Here is an 18,191-nt window from a genome sequence, read left to right on the forward strand (position 1 = left end):
AAAGCATTTACTTGGAAATGAAAAGGTAGCTGGTTGAGCTGGACTTTCCTTGAACCTACCTTCTCCCTGAGTTCTGAGACGTTCAAATTGAAGGGGACCTTGGAGTTGCCTTCGCCCCATTTCTGCACCCCTTCCCTTTCTGCACATCTGCCCGAGGGTGTGTGCTGTACCTGCTGCCCTTGTGTGATGTCTAACAGTCAGCATGAGGGGAGCGTTGCTGCTGTAAGGAAAGGACCCTCCCCCCCTCATCTGCCGACCTCCCTGCACATCCATCCTTAGTGCGCTGGCCCTGGTCATCTCTCCAGCCTGCTCCTAGAACACTAAGCTAAACGCCCCCCAAACAAAATGCGTTTGGAGATTTGGGATGGCAGCGGCCAAGGTTAAGTGTTGTTAGAGTAAAAGGCTTTAAACAGGGCAATCGGAATCAGGGCTTTACTTGTCAACATGCCCATTTCCCCTGGTTGGGCCTTTTCAGTTTAAGGAGCCTTATTTTCATTTCAATTCAGATGATTATAATCTCAGCAGTTGTCTCAGTTTGTCGCTCCCACAGTAATGTGCTTTGCTTTAGTTTTGAGACTTGTTTGCAGAAAAATAAAGCCAGCCAGGCAGCCCTACAATGAACCTCGGGGACTGTGATGCTGGGGTAGGTTGATTCTCCTTCTCAAAAACTGGGTGGGGGGTGGGGGGGACAGGGTGAGAATAGACCCCGCGATTCTGGGTGAACACCACTGGGCCATCCGGCTGTGTGACTCAGGGCAAGTTACTTCTCTCTCTGAGCCTCAGCTTCCGCATCTCAAAAAGGGATGTTACCAATGGGAGGATGAAAAGAGATGAATTGCAGTAATAGAAGCACTTAGCACAGTGCTGGCATTTGGGACGAGCTTGCTAAATGTAGCTGCTAATTTTATTAGCACTAGTGGTACTAATTAGTGCTAATTATTATTATTGGCCAAATAGTGCTTTTGTTTGTCAGCTTTATTGAAGTATAATTTGCATACCATAACACTCACTTGTTTTAAGTGAGCGATTCAGTGACTTTTAGTGAATTCACAGAGCTGTGCAGTCCTCTCCGCAATCCAGCTTTCAGGCATTTCCACGATCTCGGAAGGATGCCTGTTGCCCGTTTGCCGTCAACCCCTGTTCCCTCCTCTGGCCTCAGGCAATCACTAATCTGCTTTCTGTCTCTACAGATGTGCCTGGTCTGGACAGTTCATGTAAATGGAACGAGTGCTTCTTCACATTGTTTTCTCACCCACCCCTTACGAGTCCCTGTTTTGGGGTATGTGAGCTGACTCCGAGAGCTTAGAGGAACGCTCTTGGGGTGACAGATGAGTGGAGGAGCAGGGTTCGAGTGCGGGTGTCTGCTCTCATCCTCAGACGATGTGAACGAAAGATGCGCCTGGGCTTGGTCTTTCAGGCAAGGTGTCTTCCTTGCCCCCTCACCCATGAGCCGGCCGGTCTTCCACACGTCAGCCCCGTGAGCTCCAGCCAGCTTCTGCACGTCCCGGGCCTCTGTGGTCCCTCCTTGCAATGCAGACGACGGGCCATCTCGGTAGTCCTGTCAGGGCTCAAATGAGAGCCAGACCGTGACTGCACGAGAGCTTGACACGGGGACCCCTCTCTCAGTCTCACCTACGCAGGTGTAATCTTGTACAACTGACCTGTGTCAAGGGGCCTGACTGTGGGTGGGCCTGGTGCTGGCCTTCCCTGGGGGACGTCACTGTGGCTGGGCCTCAGTTTCCTCATCTGTACAGTGGGAGGGGCCCTGGTTCCCGCCTCCTCCGTGGTTGAGACAGCCCTTAGCAGAGGCGCACAGGAAGGGCTCCGTGGCAACTTGCGTGAGTCTGAGCTGAGGTATCAAAATAATAAAAAGCTGGTGGAGCCCGGCCAGGGGGCGGGGGCCGAGCAGGTCCCCCAGCTGCCCCAACGCCAGCCATCCCCTCCCTTGGGTGCCTTTGTCTGTGCCCCGCGTAGCCCAGCTGGCAAGAGCTGGGAATTACAAGGCAGGGCCGGGGCGCCTCCTGCCGCATCTAATCCGAGGAGGCTGGCGGCGCCGCGTCCTTCCCGTCCAAAGGCCCCGTAATGTGAGGCCCCCAGGGGAGCGGGCGCCCTCACTCTGGGAGGCACCCGCGCCAGGTTGGGTGACTGGGCTGCAGAGGCAGGAGGCTGCCGGGAGATGCGGGACTCCAGGCGGGGAGCTTTGGAGAGCGGCATCCTTCCAGGCAGAGCTTTGCCAGCGGTGCCAGCTGGGGTCAGGCGGATCTTCACACGGTCGGGGCCAGGGTCCCGGGTCCCGGGTGGGCACCGGGGTGATGCGTGGGGCCTAGGAGCAGCCTCGGAGCCAGTTCTCAGGGACCCTGAAAGAGCCTCCAGCCGGCCTTGCTGTGTCTTCACGTCTTGGGGTTGGCAGCTGTGAGAGCCTGTGGGTATGGGACCCCCGCTGAGCCGTGCCTCCGTGATGGGGTGTGTGTGTGTGTCTGCAGGTGAGTGTGCGTGTATGTTCAAGCTTGTGTGTGTATGTGGGAGTGATGGTGTGGGAATGGGTGTGTGTGTGTGTCAGGGAGTTTGTGACTGTCTGTGATTGCTTGTGAGTGTGATGGTGTGTATGACTGTATGTGTGTCAGTGCGTGTAGGTGAGTGTGTGTTGGTGTGTTGGAGTTCACGTGTGAGTTGTGGGAGTGATGTGTGAGCCGTGTGTGTGTGTGAGTGTGTTTATGCATGCAGGTGTGTGTGCTGGTGCCTGTGCAACCTGGGAATGTGGTCCCCCTGCTTTTCCCTTCTAGAGGGCCTGGGCTGCCTCTGGCCAAGAATTTCTGGGTTACATCTGTGAGGCTTTTCTGAAGACTAAGCTGGGCTGGCTGGGGGCCGGAGAGGCGGGGGCAGTGGTCTGTGTCCTCGGGGTTAGCAGAGCAAGGTCAGTGCAGCCGAATCTGAGCTTTTGTTTGTCTCTCCCCTGCCCGGAGCAGCCTGTGGTCCGTTTCATTCATCATGAAGTCTTAAATCCACCCACCACGAAACTTGAGCCACAGAACTCCCTCCCTGCTCAGGCTGGCTCGGTTCAGCCCCTGCTGCGTCTCGGGAAACTTCACTGGTTTAATTTGCTGTGTGCGTTGTGCCTTTGTTTTTTTCCAGAAACGGCCAACCCCTAGTTTGTTTAGTTTTCCTCTGAGGCTGACCAGGCCAGCAAAGGCCGGGGCGGGGGCGGCCCCTCTCCCCGGCCAGGTGTCTGTGCAAGGCCACCCCGCCCCCCCCACCCAGGCCACGGTGGATTTAAGGGCCAGCTAGGCTCAGAGCTCTGTGAGCATCTGGGTCCTGGCCCACCTCTGGTCCCTGCACCATTGGACCATCTCCTGGGGTGCTGAGTGGACTTGGGGCAGTCGGGGGTGGAGGGGGAACAAAGAAAACGACGGCCCTTGGAATGGTCTGGGCTGGGGAGCCCGCAGCCCCTTCGCAGGTGCCCCCCGCTGACCCCCGTTTATGCTCTTGGGCCTGTTGTCCTGCGCCTGTGACTTCCGCCTCATAGGTCTGTGTGCACCTGAAGCAGCAGTTCCAACTGTATGAGCCCCGCTTCCGCACAGAATGTGCTATGGCCAAAGTCATTAAAGTATATTTTATTTTCGTGCAGAGTTTTGCCTACGCCCCCACTGTAGCAGTGGGGTTTCGCCCCGCGACTTGGGATTGGAGGGGGAGTCAACCCCCATGTCTTGATCAGGCGAAGGGACTTACCTCCTTTCGGCCTTTGGGACGGATGGTCTCTGAGGACGTTTCCAGCGACTTTTTTCCCAGGCCCCCCCCCCCCCCCCCCCCCCCGCCTCCCCCATCAGGGAAGCGGCTGAGACCTTACCTTCTGTTGGGGGGGGGCGGGGTGGGTACCGCATCCCGAGAGGCCCAGGAGGGTGTTGTGGAGGGGAAAGGCACGTCCCCTCCCTATCCTGCCTCCCCTCTGCCACCCCCTCTGCAGACTGGAAGGCCGGCATGTCCACTTGCTTCCGGCCCCCCGGACTCCCTCCCCCCACTGCCCCTGCAGCAGCTGGCCAGCTGCACAGCCTCAGCCCGCGAGCTGTCGAGAAGCTGGCTCTGTCCCTGCTCCTCGCGGCCCTGGGAATTGCCTCCAATCTCCTTTCTGCCTTCCCCCCGCAGATGGTGACGACGACCCACAGCTCTCCTGGGTGGCCTCCTCTCCCTCCAGCAAGGATGTTGCGTCACCTACGCGGATGATCGGAGATGGGTGTGACCTGGGCCTGGGTGAGGAGGAAGGAGGCTCGGGCCTGCCGTACCCTTGCCAGTTCTGCGACAAGTCCTTCATCCGCCTGAGCTACTTGAAGAGGCACGAGCAGATCCACAGCGACAAGCTGCCGTTCAAGTGCACCTACTGCAGCCGCCTCTTCAAGCACAAGAGGAGCCGCGACCGGCACATCAAACTGCACACGGGCGACAAGAAGTACCACTGTCACGAGTGCGAGGCGGCCTTTTCCCGCAGCGACCACCTCAAGATCCACCTGAAGACTCACAGCTCCAGCAAGCCCTTCAAGTGCACCGTCTGCAAGCGCGGCTTCTCCTCCACCAGCTCCCTGCAGAGCCACATGCAGGCCCACAAGAAGAACAAGGAGCACCTAGCCAAGTCGGAGAAGGAGGCCAAGAAGGACGACTTCATGTGCGACTACTGCGAGGACACCTTCAGCCAGACCGAGGAGCTGGAGAAGCACGTGCTCACCCGCCACCCCCAGCTCTCCGAGAAGGCCGACCTGCAGTGCATCCACTGCCCCGAGGTCTTCGTTGACGAGAACACGCTGCTCGCCCACATCCACCAAGCCCACGCCAACCAGAAACACAAGTGCCCCATGTGCCCCGAGCAGTTCTCCTCGGTGGAGGGCGTCTACTGCCACCTGGACAGCCACCGGCAGCCCGACTCCAGCAACCACAGCGTCAGCCCCGACCCCGTGCTGGGCAGCGTGGCCTCCATGAGCAGCGCCACGCCGGACTCCAGCGCCTCCGTGGAGCGCGGCTCCACCCCAGACTCCACCTTGAAGCCGCTGCGGGGCCAGAAGAAGATGCGGGATGATGGGCAGGGCTGGTCCAAGGTGGTCTACAGCTGCCCCTACTGCTCCAAGCGGGACTTTAACAGCCTGGCTGTGTTGGAGATCCACCTGAAGACCATCCACGCGGATAAGCCACAGCAGAGCCACACGTGTCAGATCTGCCTGGACTCCATGCCCACCCTCTACAACCTCAACGAGCACGTCCGCAAGCTGCACAAGAACCACGCCTACCCCGTGATGCAGTTCGGCAACATCTCCGCCTTCCACTGCAACTACTGCCCTGAGATGTTCGCCGACATCAACAGCCTGCAGGAGCACATCCGCGTCTCCCACGGCGGCCCCAACGCCAACCCGCCCGACGGCAATAACGCCTTCTTCTGCAACCAGTGCTCCATGGGCTTCCTGACCGAGTCGTCCCTCACGGAGCACATCCAGCAGGCCCACTGCAGTGTCGGCAGCGCCAAGCTGGAGTCCCCGGTCGTGCAGCCTGCACAGTCCTTCATGGAGGTCTATTCCTGCCCCTACTGCACCAACTCGCCCATCTTCGGCTCCATCCTGAAGCTCACCAAGCACATCAAGGAGAACCACAAGAACATCCCGCTGGCCCACAGCAAGAAGTCCAAGGCGGAGCAGAGCCCGGTCTCGTCTGACGTGGAGGTGTCTTCTCCGAAGCGGCAGCGGCTCTCGGCGAGCGCCAACTCCATCTCCAATGGCGAGTATCCCTGTAATCAGTGCGACCTCAAGTTCTCCAACTTTGAGAGCTTCCAGACCCACCTGAAGCTGCACCTGGAGCTGCTGCTGCGGAAGCAGGCGTGCCCCCAGTGCAAAGAGGACTTTGACTCCCAGGAGTCCCTCCTGCAGCACCTGACGGTGCACTACATGACCACGTCGACCCACTACGTGTGCGAGAGCTGCGACAAGCAGTTCTCCTCGGTGGACGACCTGCAGAAGCACCTGCTGGACATGCACACCTTTGTGCTCTACCACTGCACCCTGTGTCAGGAGGTCTTTGACTCCAAGGTGTCCATCCAGGTGCACTTGGCGGTGAAGCACAGCAACGAGAAGAAGATGTACCGCTGCACGGCTTGCAACTGGGACTTCCGCAAGGAGGCCGACCTGCAGGTGCACGTCAAACACAGCCACCTGGGCAACCCGGCCAAGGCACACAAGTGCATCTTCTGCGGGGAGACCTTCAGCACCGAGGTGGAGCTGCAGTGCCACATCACCACGCACAGCAAGAAGTACAACTGCAAGTTCTGCAGCAAGGCCTTCCACGCCATCATCCTGCTGGAGAAGCACCTGCGGGAGAAGCACTGCGTGTTTGACGCGGCCACCGAGAACGGCACGGCCAACGGGGTGCCCCCGGCTGCCGCCAAGAAGGCCGAGCCGGCCGACCTGCAGAGCATGCTGCTGAAGAACCCCGAGGCGCCCAACAGCCACGAGGCGAGCGAGGACGACGTGGACGCGTCGGAGCCCATGTACGGCTGCGACATCTGCGGGGCGGCCTACACCATGGAGGTGCTGCTGCAGAACCACCGGCTGCGGGACCACAACATCCGGCCGGGTGAGGACGACGGGTCGCGGAAGAAGGCCGAGTTCATCAAGGGCAGCCACAAGTGCAACGTGTGCTCGCGGACTTTCTTCTCGGAGAACGGGCTCCGGGAGCACCTGCAGACGCACCGGGGCCCCGCCAAGCACTACATGTGCCCCATCTGCGGCGAGCGCTTCCCCTCGCTGCTGACGCTCACCGAGCACAAGGTGACCCACAGCAAGAGCCTGGACACGGGCACCTGCCGCATCTGCAAGATGCCCCTGCAGAGCGAGGAGGAGTTCATCGAGCACTGCCAGATGCACCCGGACCTGCGCAACTCCCTCACGGGCTTCCGCTGCGTGGTCTGCATGCAGACGGTCACCTCCACGCTCGAGCTCAAGATCCACGGCACCTTCCACATGCAGAAGCTGGCGGGCAGCTCAGCCGCGTCCTCCCCCAACGGCCAGGGGCTGCAGAAGCTCTACAAATGTGCCCTGTGCCTCAAAGAGTTTCGCAGCAAGCAGGACCTGGTGAAGCTCGACGTCAACGGGCTCCCCTACGGCCTCTGCGCCGGCTGCATGGCTCGCAGCGCCAATGGACAGGTGGGCGGCCTGGCCCCGCCCGAGCCTGCCGACCGGCCCTGCGCCGGCCTCCGCTGCCCCGAGTGCAGCGTCAAGTTCGAGAGCGCCGAGGACCTGGAGAGCCACATGCAGGTGGACCACCGTGACCTCACTCCAGAGACCAGCGGGCCCCGGAAAGGCGCTCAGACGTCGCCAGTGCCCCGGGTAAGTGCAGCCCTCCTGAGCCTGGCCCTGGCTCCTTGGGGCTCCACTCATACCCAGAGGAGCCCCCGTGCTGAGCTCTGTGTTGCCTGACAGCGTTCCCTCTAGTAACTGCCCAGAGGATCAGCGCCACTGTGCCGCAGTGAAGCACATCTGATCACGGGAGACCCTGAGTTCAAACCCCAGTGTTGCCATTTCCCTTCCTGTGTGACATGGCATTTATCTCCCTGGGCCTCATTTGCCAAGGGGTCATCTGTAAAATGGGAATAATAACTGTCTCGACTTCATAGAATTGTTATGAGGGGCCCGTGGCATAATGCAGGTAAAGGCTGACGCAGTGAGTGCTCCCTCAATGTTGGCTGTCATCTTGTCATTGATCAGGGGGTGGACTTATTCACGTGCTTATCGGGTCTTCTTGGGCAAGTGACTGTTCTCTGGGCTTTTGACAATTCATAGAGATACACATAAAGGGCTTGGAACCTGGCACTTGGGGACCAGTCTTGCCAGCAGTATCACCAGCTGATGCTATTACCATCGACAGCATCCTCAGAGTTAGCGCAGTTGCTGGTGCATGGAAGGCCCTAGGAGTGTTACTGTTATTGTTAATGACTGATTGATGATTGATCAAATTTGCCCTGAACACCCTTTATTTTGGGGATGCCTGGCAGCCAAGGAGAGTCAGAAATGGTCCCTGCCTTGGGGGCTACCGGACCAGCAGGAGCCACAGGCCCATAACCAGTGGGTTTCAATGAGGCAGGGGAAGTCCAAGCTACTGGGGGGTCCACACAGTGGACCCCTGGGGACAGGGACCGGGGGGCACCTGCCAGTGGGCCTGGAGGCTGTGTGGCCCTCGGGTGGCAGACAGAACGGGTGTGGGGATTCCCAGCAAGTTTGTGTTGTCTGTTTCTAGAGCGAGGAGGTGCCAAGCAGGTCTCGGGGGTGTCTTTCCCTCGAGGGCCGCTGCTGGTGCCACTGGCGGGGAGGCAGGATTTGAGGAAGGGCCACCTGCCACAGGTGCCTGCTGGGAGACAGGGGTGTTTGCTGAGGCTGTTTCACTGTGGGATCAGAACTGGGGCCTGGGGCTCTGGGATTTTGAGGGGGAGAGAGAGTGAGAGAGAAGGAAGGCTGGAGAGCTGAAGGGAGGACCCTCAGTGGGGGCCTCTAAGGGGTCTCCTGGCCAGCTCCCCACAGAGCCCAGCGAGCTGGAAGGCCTGACCAAGGTCACCCAGCTGCAGAGAGAAACGTCTGAATGAGTACAGAGCTGTGTGTCCGGCTGGGGCCTGAGGCCTCTCCTCAAAGCCCCGTCTGGAGCAGAGAGCTCCTTTTAGAGGTGATTGATTGACGGATCAGATTTGTCCCGAGTGCCCATTATTTCTGGGGTTCCTGGCAGCCAAGAAGAGTCAGAAACGGACCACTTTCTTAAGTTCTTTAGACTGAGCGAGGCCTCTAGGTGAGGGTCCCGCGGTCCCCCTTCGGAGGTCCTGAGCACAGTGCAGTCCCAGCTGCCCAGCTCTGTCCCCCTGAGCCTCAGCTTGCTGGCCGGCCGGTGTGGGTGGACTGGGGACGATTTGGGCCCTGGAGTGAGGTGACCTGTGTACTCACCTGTGATCTGACCTCTCTGGGCCTCTGTCCTCACCTGTAAAGCCAGAGGGTGGTGGTAATAGTACTAGCATTCGCAGCAGGCTCTGTCGCCAAAGCGGGCATCACGCGGGAGGGACTGGGGGGCCGCGTTGTTAAGAGCAGCTGCTCTGGTTGACCAGCGCCTGTTCCTCCTCAGTTGCCAAGTACTTTGACTGCTTCCCGTGCCGACCTCAGTGTTTTGCCCTGAGGATGAAATGAGTCAGGACGTGCTGGGTGTGTAGTAACCATCACGTGTGATCTTCCCATTTATCATCACAGCTCACACTTACTGAGGAATAAGGACAGGTCAGGCACACCCAAGCACTTTCTATCTGTGTCATCCTCACAACACTCACTTTATCGACGAGGAAAAGGAGGCAAGCGACAGTTAGGTAGTTTGCCACGAGCCCCCCAGGCAGAGACGGGATCTGAGCCCAGGGGACTGTGTGGTGTCCCAGCCCCGGCTCTTGACCAGCCCTCCAGCCAGCACCTCCGGAGCCCATCCTGGTTGCAAGGGTGCGGTCCAGGGCGGTCAGCTTGGTGCTCAGGCGGTGGGGCAGGGTGGCAGGGCCGGGCCCCTGCATGCCCTTCTCCCAGGTGCACTCCAGCTCCATCTTTTCCCGCACTGAGCTGGGCTCCTGCTGGCCATGGGGCTGCTCCTAGTGTCCCCAAATCCTTCGACTGAGGAAGCCTCCTCCTTCCCAGTCTCTGCTCTGAATCCTGTATCAAGTACCACTTTGTAAAGCCCCTACTGTGTGGGCACCCACTCTTGTATTGTTTCCATGGCAACCCCTTTGCGGTGACCTTTGCTTTGACAAGAGGGGGCCCAGGGTTAGGAAGGTGGAGCCATGTATCCAAGGATACGCAGCTGTGCGTGGCAGTGCGGGGCTTCACCCCTGAAGGGGCTTGTTTTCTGGGAGCCTGACAGGCCTTCTTCTCCCTGTCCCTGGCCTTGTGAGAGAGGAGGGAGCTAAAACTCACATCTAGAGGCCTGGGCAGATGGGCCATTTGCAGAAAGGAGCTAGACAAAGCCCGGGTACCTCCCCAGCGGAGGCACAGCCTCTGGGGCCTTGCCCCCTGCCTGGGCACGCCTGGGGGCAGGGGCCCAGCTGTCTGTTCGCCCACCTCTCCCTCCCCCAGGACTCACGCACATGAGAGCAGACTCTGGGGGCTGCACGGGGGCTTGGGGGCTGGCAGGCTGGGACCCTCGGGAGTGTATCCATAGCAACCAGCCCTCTGAGGACGGGGTTCCCGTGGGGCCGAGGCTGCTGTCGGCTGGAGCATGAGGCACTGAGGTTTCCGCCTCCCCCTCTGTTTATGGGTAATAACAGCATCACCCCAATTCCAGCCCCTCGTGGGCAGGCCCCGGCCCTCACTGACTCACCAGATTGCCACGATGCCTCGTCCTGCACGGGGTTGGGGGAGGGTTGACTGGGTGCTCTCACACTCCATCTTACTGCAGGGTAAACAGACGGCCAGATTCACGGGCTTGTCCAGGTGACAGCTTTCTGTCACCCAGGGCAGGACTGTCTGGGGCGATCTAGGGCATGGAGCCGAGAACAGCAGCTCAGACAGTGGTGCAGGAGGGTGGCCTGCCTGGGGTTCAGTCCCAGTTCCCCTGCTCACCGGCGCTAGGCTTTGACCAAGTGATTTAGCCTTTGGAAACGCCACTTTCTCCATCCCTAAAGTGGAGCTTGCAGAGTCATTGTGAGTATTCAGAATAAACAGTGCCTGCACGTAGTAGGTGCTCAGTAAACAGGAGCTGCGGTCATGATCGTGGGAATTCAGCGGCAATGGCTGTCTTTCCCCTCTCCTTCCCTTCTCCTCTCCTGTCTCCACATCCTCAAGTGTGTTCTCTTTCTGCCCTGGGCCCCTCGGAGGCTGCATGGGGCCACTCTGGGGGAGGCAGCCCCGGCCAAGGCCCCAGGGTTTAGCTTTGGTTCTCCTGGGCTGGGCCTCAGGGAAGGGGCTTATGCAGAGGAGGTGCTTTGAATGCCAAGTTCTGTTTTTCTGTGATTAGTCTCCTCGTAGGGGCTGAAGCTCCAGAGGAGGTTGGAGTCTTTGGGGGATGGAAAAAGGGAGACAGACCAAGAGGAGGTGTTGAGGTGAGGATGGGCGTGGGGGCTGGCCACGGTTGCAGCAGGAGGGAGACAGTGAGAGTCCTCACCTGTTCTCCCCGTGCCGTGTGCCACGGCCTGGGGGACCACACAGCCCGGGCTGGCCGCCTGCCGCTTTTCACCCTGGGCATCCCTGGCCTCACACGCAAGGCCAGAAGGGCCATGTTTGTGTGGGGAGGTCTGGGTCTACATGTGCCTTAGTGAGTGTTGGTGCCGGTGAACCTGTGTGTGTGCAGGTGTGTGGATGCCTGGCTGAGTGTGTGTGTGTGTATACCTACGAGTCTACACGTGTGTCCATGAGGGTTGGTGCACACCCTTGTGTCATGAGCTGCTTGTGCATCTGTGGGTGCACTTGGGAGTGATGGGTGTGGCTGTAGGGTTCCAGGGAGAGAAATGAAATTGTGCGTGTCACTAGGGATGCTGCGTGAACTTGTGGTCCGTGAGGATGTCTCCACTTCTCTGAGGGTGCTGCACTGTGTGTTTGTGTTACAGGGAGCCAGTGGGTTGCTTGTGTAGGGGTTGTGGGTGTGTCGTGAGGGTCTTGTGTGTTGGTGGTGCATTGGGGTGAGGTACGTAGGATGCTTGCAAGTCTGTGTGTATACCCTCACATGTGTGTCCGTGCCTGAGCATATAGCCGTGTGTGTGTGTGTGTGTGTGTGTGTGTGTGTGTGTGTGTGTATGAACACCCAGGCTCTTTGCTCAGCAGTTCCTGTGACCCCTCCCCTGGGAGTCCCCTGCAGCCTGTTTCCCCGTGAGGCAGGGCCCAGTCCTCTTCCTGCCACTGAGGGGTTGGCCATATGGTAGGGGGACATTTGGGGGCACCCTCTCATCCCGCCCTGGCAGCCTCCTGGTGATTTATTATCTTTCAAGCACAGTGAGCCCACTCCATTCATGTGCCCTGTGGAGGAATAGCACTTTGGTCGTGAACTGTCCCCCGCACTGGTCTGGACCAGCCACGGCTGTGGCCTCCCGAGATTTCCAGCCAAGGAGGTGGGAGGTCACAGTCTTCCTAGTCCCGCAGGCTCCTCTGGGCTTCCTCGGCATGGAGCTCCCTGGGGTGTGCTTCCTTCTTGCCTTTACGTGTTCACTCACTCCCTCGTTCATTCAGTCATCCATTTAAGTGTCAAGGACTCTTGTACTTGCGGGGCAGACCAGGCGGGGGACACATGTGAGAGGGAGTGAATGGTTTTGGTGGTGGGGAAACCCAGGGTCCTTCTTCTCCATGAGCGCAGACCAGGAGTTGAGCCGAAGTGGCGCTTTGGGACCGTGTCCCTCAGAAGACCTCAGCACCTGCTGTCTCTCCTGGCCTGAAATCTCCTCTGCCTGGCGTGAGGCTTCCCCGTTCGGTTCACCGCAGACTCACCCTTCCTTCCCGGGTGTTTCCGTGCTGCATGCCTGCTTCTGAGCCCAGCGCTGCGGCTGCTCTGAGGACACACTGAATGCCCAGGTCTCCCGAAGCGCTGGGAGCAAGGCCCTCTGGTCTTACCAGTGTGGGTCCTGGAGCCCGAGCAGGGACCCTGCCCGGAGCCTGACGCTCCCAGCACCAGCTGTCCCAGTTGTTTCTCCACTCATTTGTTCAACAGTCTCTCAGCAGCAGTGAGAGTCATGATGAAGGTTCAGTGCTGATTAGGTGTTCACTCTGGGCCAGGCCCTGTGCCGGTGGTGGGGACCCAGGATGCCGTCACCGTGGGATGGCTTCTCTTTGTCCCTTCTGCTCTAATAGAGGGTGTGGTACCTCCTGTTTCACAGCTTTGCTCATTTGTTCAACAAATGCTTCCTCAGCACACAGTCTTTGCTGGGACCTCACGGGTGGACTGAACGCATCCTGGCGTTCCTGGTGCTCACGGTACAGTGGGAGCAAACAAACCAATTAGCCACGACGAAATCGTGTGCGAATCAACTAGGTGCTTTCAGCCTGAGCTCAGGGGCCTGGGAGGACCCTAAACCCAGTCCCGGTTGGGGAGAGAAGGCTTCTCAGCAGAGGTGCCATTTGAACAGAGTCCTCAAAGATGGAGAGGGTACTCTGGGTGGAGGAGACAGCATAGGCAAGGTCCCGGAGGTGAGACCAGGCCCTCTAGGAGAACGGCAGGTTCGCGGGGTGGGGTGGGGGTGGGGGGGTGGAGGGACAGTGCCGAGGTGGGGCTGAGACAACGGAGCCCCCTGGTGGTTCATCCTGGCTGCATCGTTGAGGGTTGGGCCTCAGTGCTCGGCCAAGAAATCCAGGCTCTTGCCCTCTTTCCCAGAGGTCGAGGGAGGCCCCATCATCCCAGGACCCAAAGTGGTCTGCAAAAAACTTGGATGTTTTGAATTCCCATACTGCCCCTCCCCCTTCATAAAAACCCACAGCCACAGCCCTTCCCCCACTCAGGCAACGCCACCTCTGTCCACAGTGGGCCGGTTCCACAACCACCCAGGCCTAGTGGTGAGAGTGAGCGCCACTCTTTGGGACCAGTCTTCAAGAAGCTTTGCAACTTTTCAGGTGCTCCATTTTTCTGCCTCTCTTCCCACAAAGGCAGTTGGTAATAGCTCCCCGTGTGTGGAAGCCAGCTGTTGGATCACCTGGGGCCTTGTGTGTCCAGGGCAGATGAGGAATTCTTCAGTTACCCCTGAGTGTCAGAGCTGATGGGAGCAGTCTCCCCGGCTTGCCCATTTGGTTCTTAGGGTGGGTAAATAGTTGGATGGGTGCAAAGAGAGATGAATGGATGGATGGATGGATGGGTGAATGGATGTGATAGATGGATAGACAGGATAGGTAGATGCATGAAAGGGTAGGTCGATGAATAGATGGATGGATGGATAGATACATGAATGGGTGAATGGCTGTATGTATGTGTGTTTAGATGGACGGACGGGCAACCAGTTTAGGTAGATGGATGGGTAGGTTGATGGATGGATGGATAAGTGTATGGGTGTGTGTGTGTGTGTGTGTGTGTGTGTGTGTGTGTAGATGGATGGATGGGTAGACAGAAGGTAGGTAGATGGATAGTGATGGGTAGACAGATGGATGAGCAGATGGATGGGTGAGTGAATTGCAGCGTGAAGAGCTGGGTGGAAGATGGGTAGATGGATCTGAGCACACCGCAAGCACCGCAGCCTGCCTCAGCTTCCTTTCCGTGGTTCTGCTGTGTGCCCTCACCTTGGGATGGGGCAGTTTCCCTGGGTCCAGCAGAGGAGCAGCTCCCTTGAACTGGAGCCTGTCCCCGCCGTTCCCCAGGCTGAATCAGAGCCGGATGAGAGGCAGGTGGGAAGAGAATGGCCTGGAGAGACATGGGAGCACAGCAGAGCCATTCTGGGAAGTCTTGAGCCATAGCCTCCAGGAACTTTTGCTTTCTGCTCTGTTCTGCATCCTGACTGTCTAATTCCCTTCCTTTTGGTTTCCAAACAGAAAAAGACGTACCAGTGCATCAAGTGCCAGATGACCTTCGAGAACGAGCGAGAGATCCAAATCCACGTTGCCAACCACATGATTGGTAAGAGCACGTTTCCTCCCACCTGTGCTGCGGCCACTCCTCGGGGCTGAGACGTGTGGTTCCAGTCATCATTCTGCTGGCTTTTAGCTCAAAGGATAGAGTTACTGCTGCTGTTTCTGAGACGTTTCAAATGGGACTAAAAATGTCAGAGCTGGTGCACTTTCTCCATCCAAACCTTGTTTTTTGCGCCGCTCCACTCACATTACAATCAAACTTTTGACAATCTCTTCCATTTCCCAGCATAAATTTCCCTCCATTTCTGAAACAAAGTGCTTTCCAGTTGTCAAGCACTCAGGGGCAATTATGCTTCAATTTCATATGTCATGACATTGAATAGATTTAACTGCTCATATTTCCCCACTAAACGTGGGGAATTCCTCCGGCATACTGTCAAAACAGGATACTTACAAAGTTATTTTGCTCCTTTTCCCATTCCTCTTCAAGCAGTCGTGGACTTTGGACAATTCAGCCTTTTCAGATGGGAGGTTCCAAAGTCCCATCATGTTCCCACTTGGCCCGAGGGATGGAGGGAAACTTTGAGGTCTTACTTGCCTTCTGCGGGTGGCTGTGGTCTCCCTGGCGGTGGGGAGGCTATGAGAGGGAACAGTGGGTTTCTGGTGGCCCTGGCCTGGCCCAGGGGCTGGGTTTGGCAGTGAGGGAGCTTCTGGAATCTTGGTGGCCTGGGCCTCTGGTGGATGCATGATCACCTTCTCCGAGACCCCTGCAGTCTGAGCGGTAACAGGCCAGTCAGTGCCATGCTGGGCATCCCAACCCTTACTTTCTCTCCATTTTTCTGTCTCTAACATCTTTTCATTAGAGTCTTAACAACAGCCACGCCTACAGAGTACTGTTTTACAAAACCCTTGATGGCACACATTTAAAGAAGGTCCGTTTAAGTATCCAGCTCAGTGGATCCTCACGAGCTGAGCACACCTGGGTGACCAGCACCCAGGTGAAGAAGCACGTCGTTCCCGTATCCCAGAAGTCCCCCTCTCGGCCCCTCCAGGCCCTTCGCCAAACAAAACAGCCTCACCATCCTGAGGTCTAACAGCATAGGTTACTTGTCGTTGTTTTGCATGTTATATAAATGAGATCACATGGTCTCTGCTCATTTGTGTCTGGGTCTTTTGCTTGTTCATATCAGTGCCTGTGGTTGGACGTCGCTCCTTCTCCCTGGTGTATGACATTCCATTGTGTGAACACATCACCATTTATCTGCTCTTGATACACACCCCGATGGGCATCTGGCTAGTTCCCATTGTGGAATTGTTTCAAACAGTGTGCTGCTGTCAACATTCTTGTACGAGTCGTTGGTGAACACATGCACACAGTTTTAATGGGAACATCTCTCGGACTGAAGTTGGTGGTTCATAGGATACGAGTAGGTTCCCCTTCAGTAGATATAGACAAATACATTTCCAAAGCGGTCGTGTGTTTCCAAAGCGGTCGTGTGTTGTCTCGCTCCCACCTCAGCCTGTGGGAGTTGTTCCACAGCTGGGCCGTCATCCACGTTGTACATAAAAAGAGCCATTGCAAAGGCCTTTCTTTAAGGGAGCTGTGCTCAGGGTGGCTACGGTCCCCTGGTCCCCGCCAGCTGCAGTGTTGCCATGCTCAGTGAGGCTGGGTGCCCAGCACCCCGGTGACTCAGAGTGGGTCCCCAGACCCCAACTGGGTGCCTGGTGGGGCTACCTCAGTGACGAGGGGACGTGAGGAGCACTGGGAGTTCAGCCTGCCAGGGAGATTGGTGACTTCTTAATTTCTTCTGTTTGAAAGTCCCCTGCTGAAGCAGAAGAAGGAAACTACCCTGTCAGTCACTGGCTGCTGAGAGCGCCTTCCCGGGAGTGTCAGGGAGGTGAAGATGAAGATATCTAAAAATGTTTGCTTTTGTAGCAGGTGTTAATGTGTGCTCCTGTTTGTAAGCAGGAAGGGCGAGAGGCTGGCTAATTGGACCATAGTGATTTCCAAGGTGTTTCTCCCCCCTGCCCACCCCCCCCCCCGCCACCTTTCCTTTTGTGCAGAGCCTGGAAGCTGTGTGTCCTCAGGTGGAAGGCGAGAGCTTGCTCTTAACTAGAGTGGTGGGAGATGTGAAAGGAGGGTTTGATTGGCACTTGGGTCTTTGTGTGAGCGGAGGGTGGGTCTCCTGCGGGGAGAAGTCCTGGCTGGTGGCTGGACAGGGCTTCTCACCTGAGCCTGCTCGGCAGTGCTGTGAGCTGGCCTGTTCTCAGGATGCATCGGGTTGGGGCCTGGGAGCGGGCAGCAAGGAGCTGTTGGTCTCAGAGCCTGAGCGTCCGGGCAAGACGTTTACGTGGCTGCACAGAGTCTCACATGCAGGCCCTTGGCTCAGGGCCAGAAGGCACGGGCTGGGGACCCACTGGAGCCACACCTCTGGGGGCCGGGCAGTGCCTCCTCTCACTCTGCCCTGCCCTCCCTGCCTGCCCACCCTTCCCTGGCCTCATCACCTCCGTCTATCAAAGAACATTAAGCACCTGCTCCATGTAGAGACCTGGGGTGGTCCCTGTGGGTGACAGAGCGTGACGGGGAGACGGTGCCTGCCCTCAGAGACCTCACTGCACTGCAGAAGACTGCACAGTCCACACCCTGTGCAGTGGAGGGAGGTCACACTGGGTAAGGATGCTAACAGCTGCCGTGTATGAGCCCCACTACAGGCCAGGTCCTTTATGTGGCTGCTAGTTCTCCACCTCGCAGAGGAGCTTTAATCACTTACCCAAGTTCTTCCAGCCAGGAAATAGCAGAGCCAGGGTGTGAATGAAAGCCAGGCTCCCCTGCCAGGGCCTGTGGTGGGAGAGACCCAGCCCTACGTTCGGGGGCTCCCTGTCCTCGGGGGAGGCTGATGGGCGTCCAAGTAAGCACAGTGCAGTGAGGTTGGTGCTCCTGGAACAGGGACTGCTGGATCCAAATGGGTCCATCAGGAAGGCCTGGGTATTGAAGGGCGAGGAGGGGTTTTCTCTGTGGTTTAGGGCCCTCCCTGGCAGAGGAAGCAGCCTTGGCAAGGAAGGACAGTCACTAGAGAACAGTGCCCTCAGAATGCTGGTTGGAAGGAGGAGGCGGGTTCTTGAAGGATGGGTTGTTGTTAGGGTGAGAAGGTGGGGAGCAGCACCCGTGGGAGGACTGTGGTGTGAACAGAGCTCAGGGGCAGGAGCGGAGCAGGTGACTCTGGGGAACGGAGGAGCCTGACCTGGCCAGGGTGGCAGCATCACGTGTGGTAGCATCGTGGGCAGTGAGGGTGGGGAGGTGGCTTTGGGCTGGACCATGGAGGACCTTGAAGGCCAGGTTAAGCAATTTGCGTTTGGACTTGACCCTGCAGGCTGGGGTCCAAATCTGGGGGCCCCTTGGTGGGTGCTGTATTTGGTTTCTCTTGAAAAACTGAAAGAGGTGGCATCCAGGGACCACATCCCAAATGGTAGTGTTGATGGGAGCTGGGCAGCAGTTGGGGCTGTGTGTTCCTGGGCTCCACAGGCCCCACCAATGCCTGTTGTGATTTGGGGGGATGCTTTGCTCATTTGTGCCACCTTGGGCACACATACTAGGGAGCCATTGAAGGCTTAGGAGCAAGTATATGGCCTGGGTGTATCTGGGTGCTTTAGGGAGATTAATCTGGGTGCAGTGCTAAG

The 18,191-nt window shown here is 57.9% G+C and overlaps 1 protein-coding gene across 1 annotated transcript in view; it reads left to right on the top strand.

The window, feature by feature from the left end:
• ZNF423 (zinc finger protein 423) overlaps window positions 1-18,191 on the top strand; it is a 333,017-nt gene that overhangs the window by 186,111 nt on the left and 128,715 nt on the right. Inside the window, exons 4-5 of the mRNA XM_057713582.1 lie at window positions 4,141-7,355; window positions 14,475-14,559. Of these exons, the coding sequence (XP_057569565.1) occupies window positions 4,141-7,355; window positions 14,475-14,559 (3,300 nt within the window). The remainder of the gene's footprint in view (window positions 1-4,140; window positions 7,356-14,474; window positions 14,560-18,191) is intronic.

The sequence above is a fragment of the Hippopotamus amphibius genome, chromosome 16 (genome assembly GCF_030028045.1).
Source record: "Hippopotamus amphibius kiboko isolate mHipAmp2 chromosome 16, mHipAmp2.hap2, whole genome shotgun sequence".
In the NCBI taxonomy this organism is placed as follows: Eukaryota; Metazoa; Chordata; class Mammalia; order Artiodactyla; family Hippopotamidae; genus Hippopotamus; species Hippopotamus amphibius.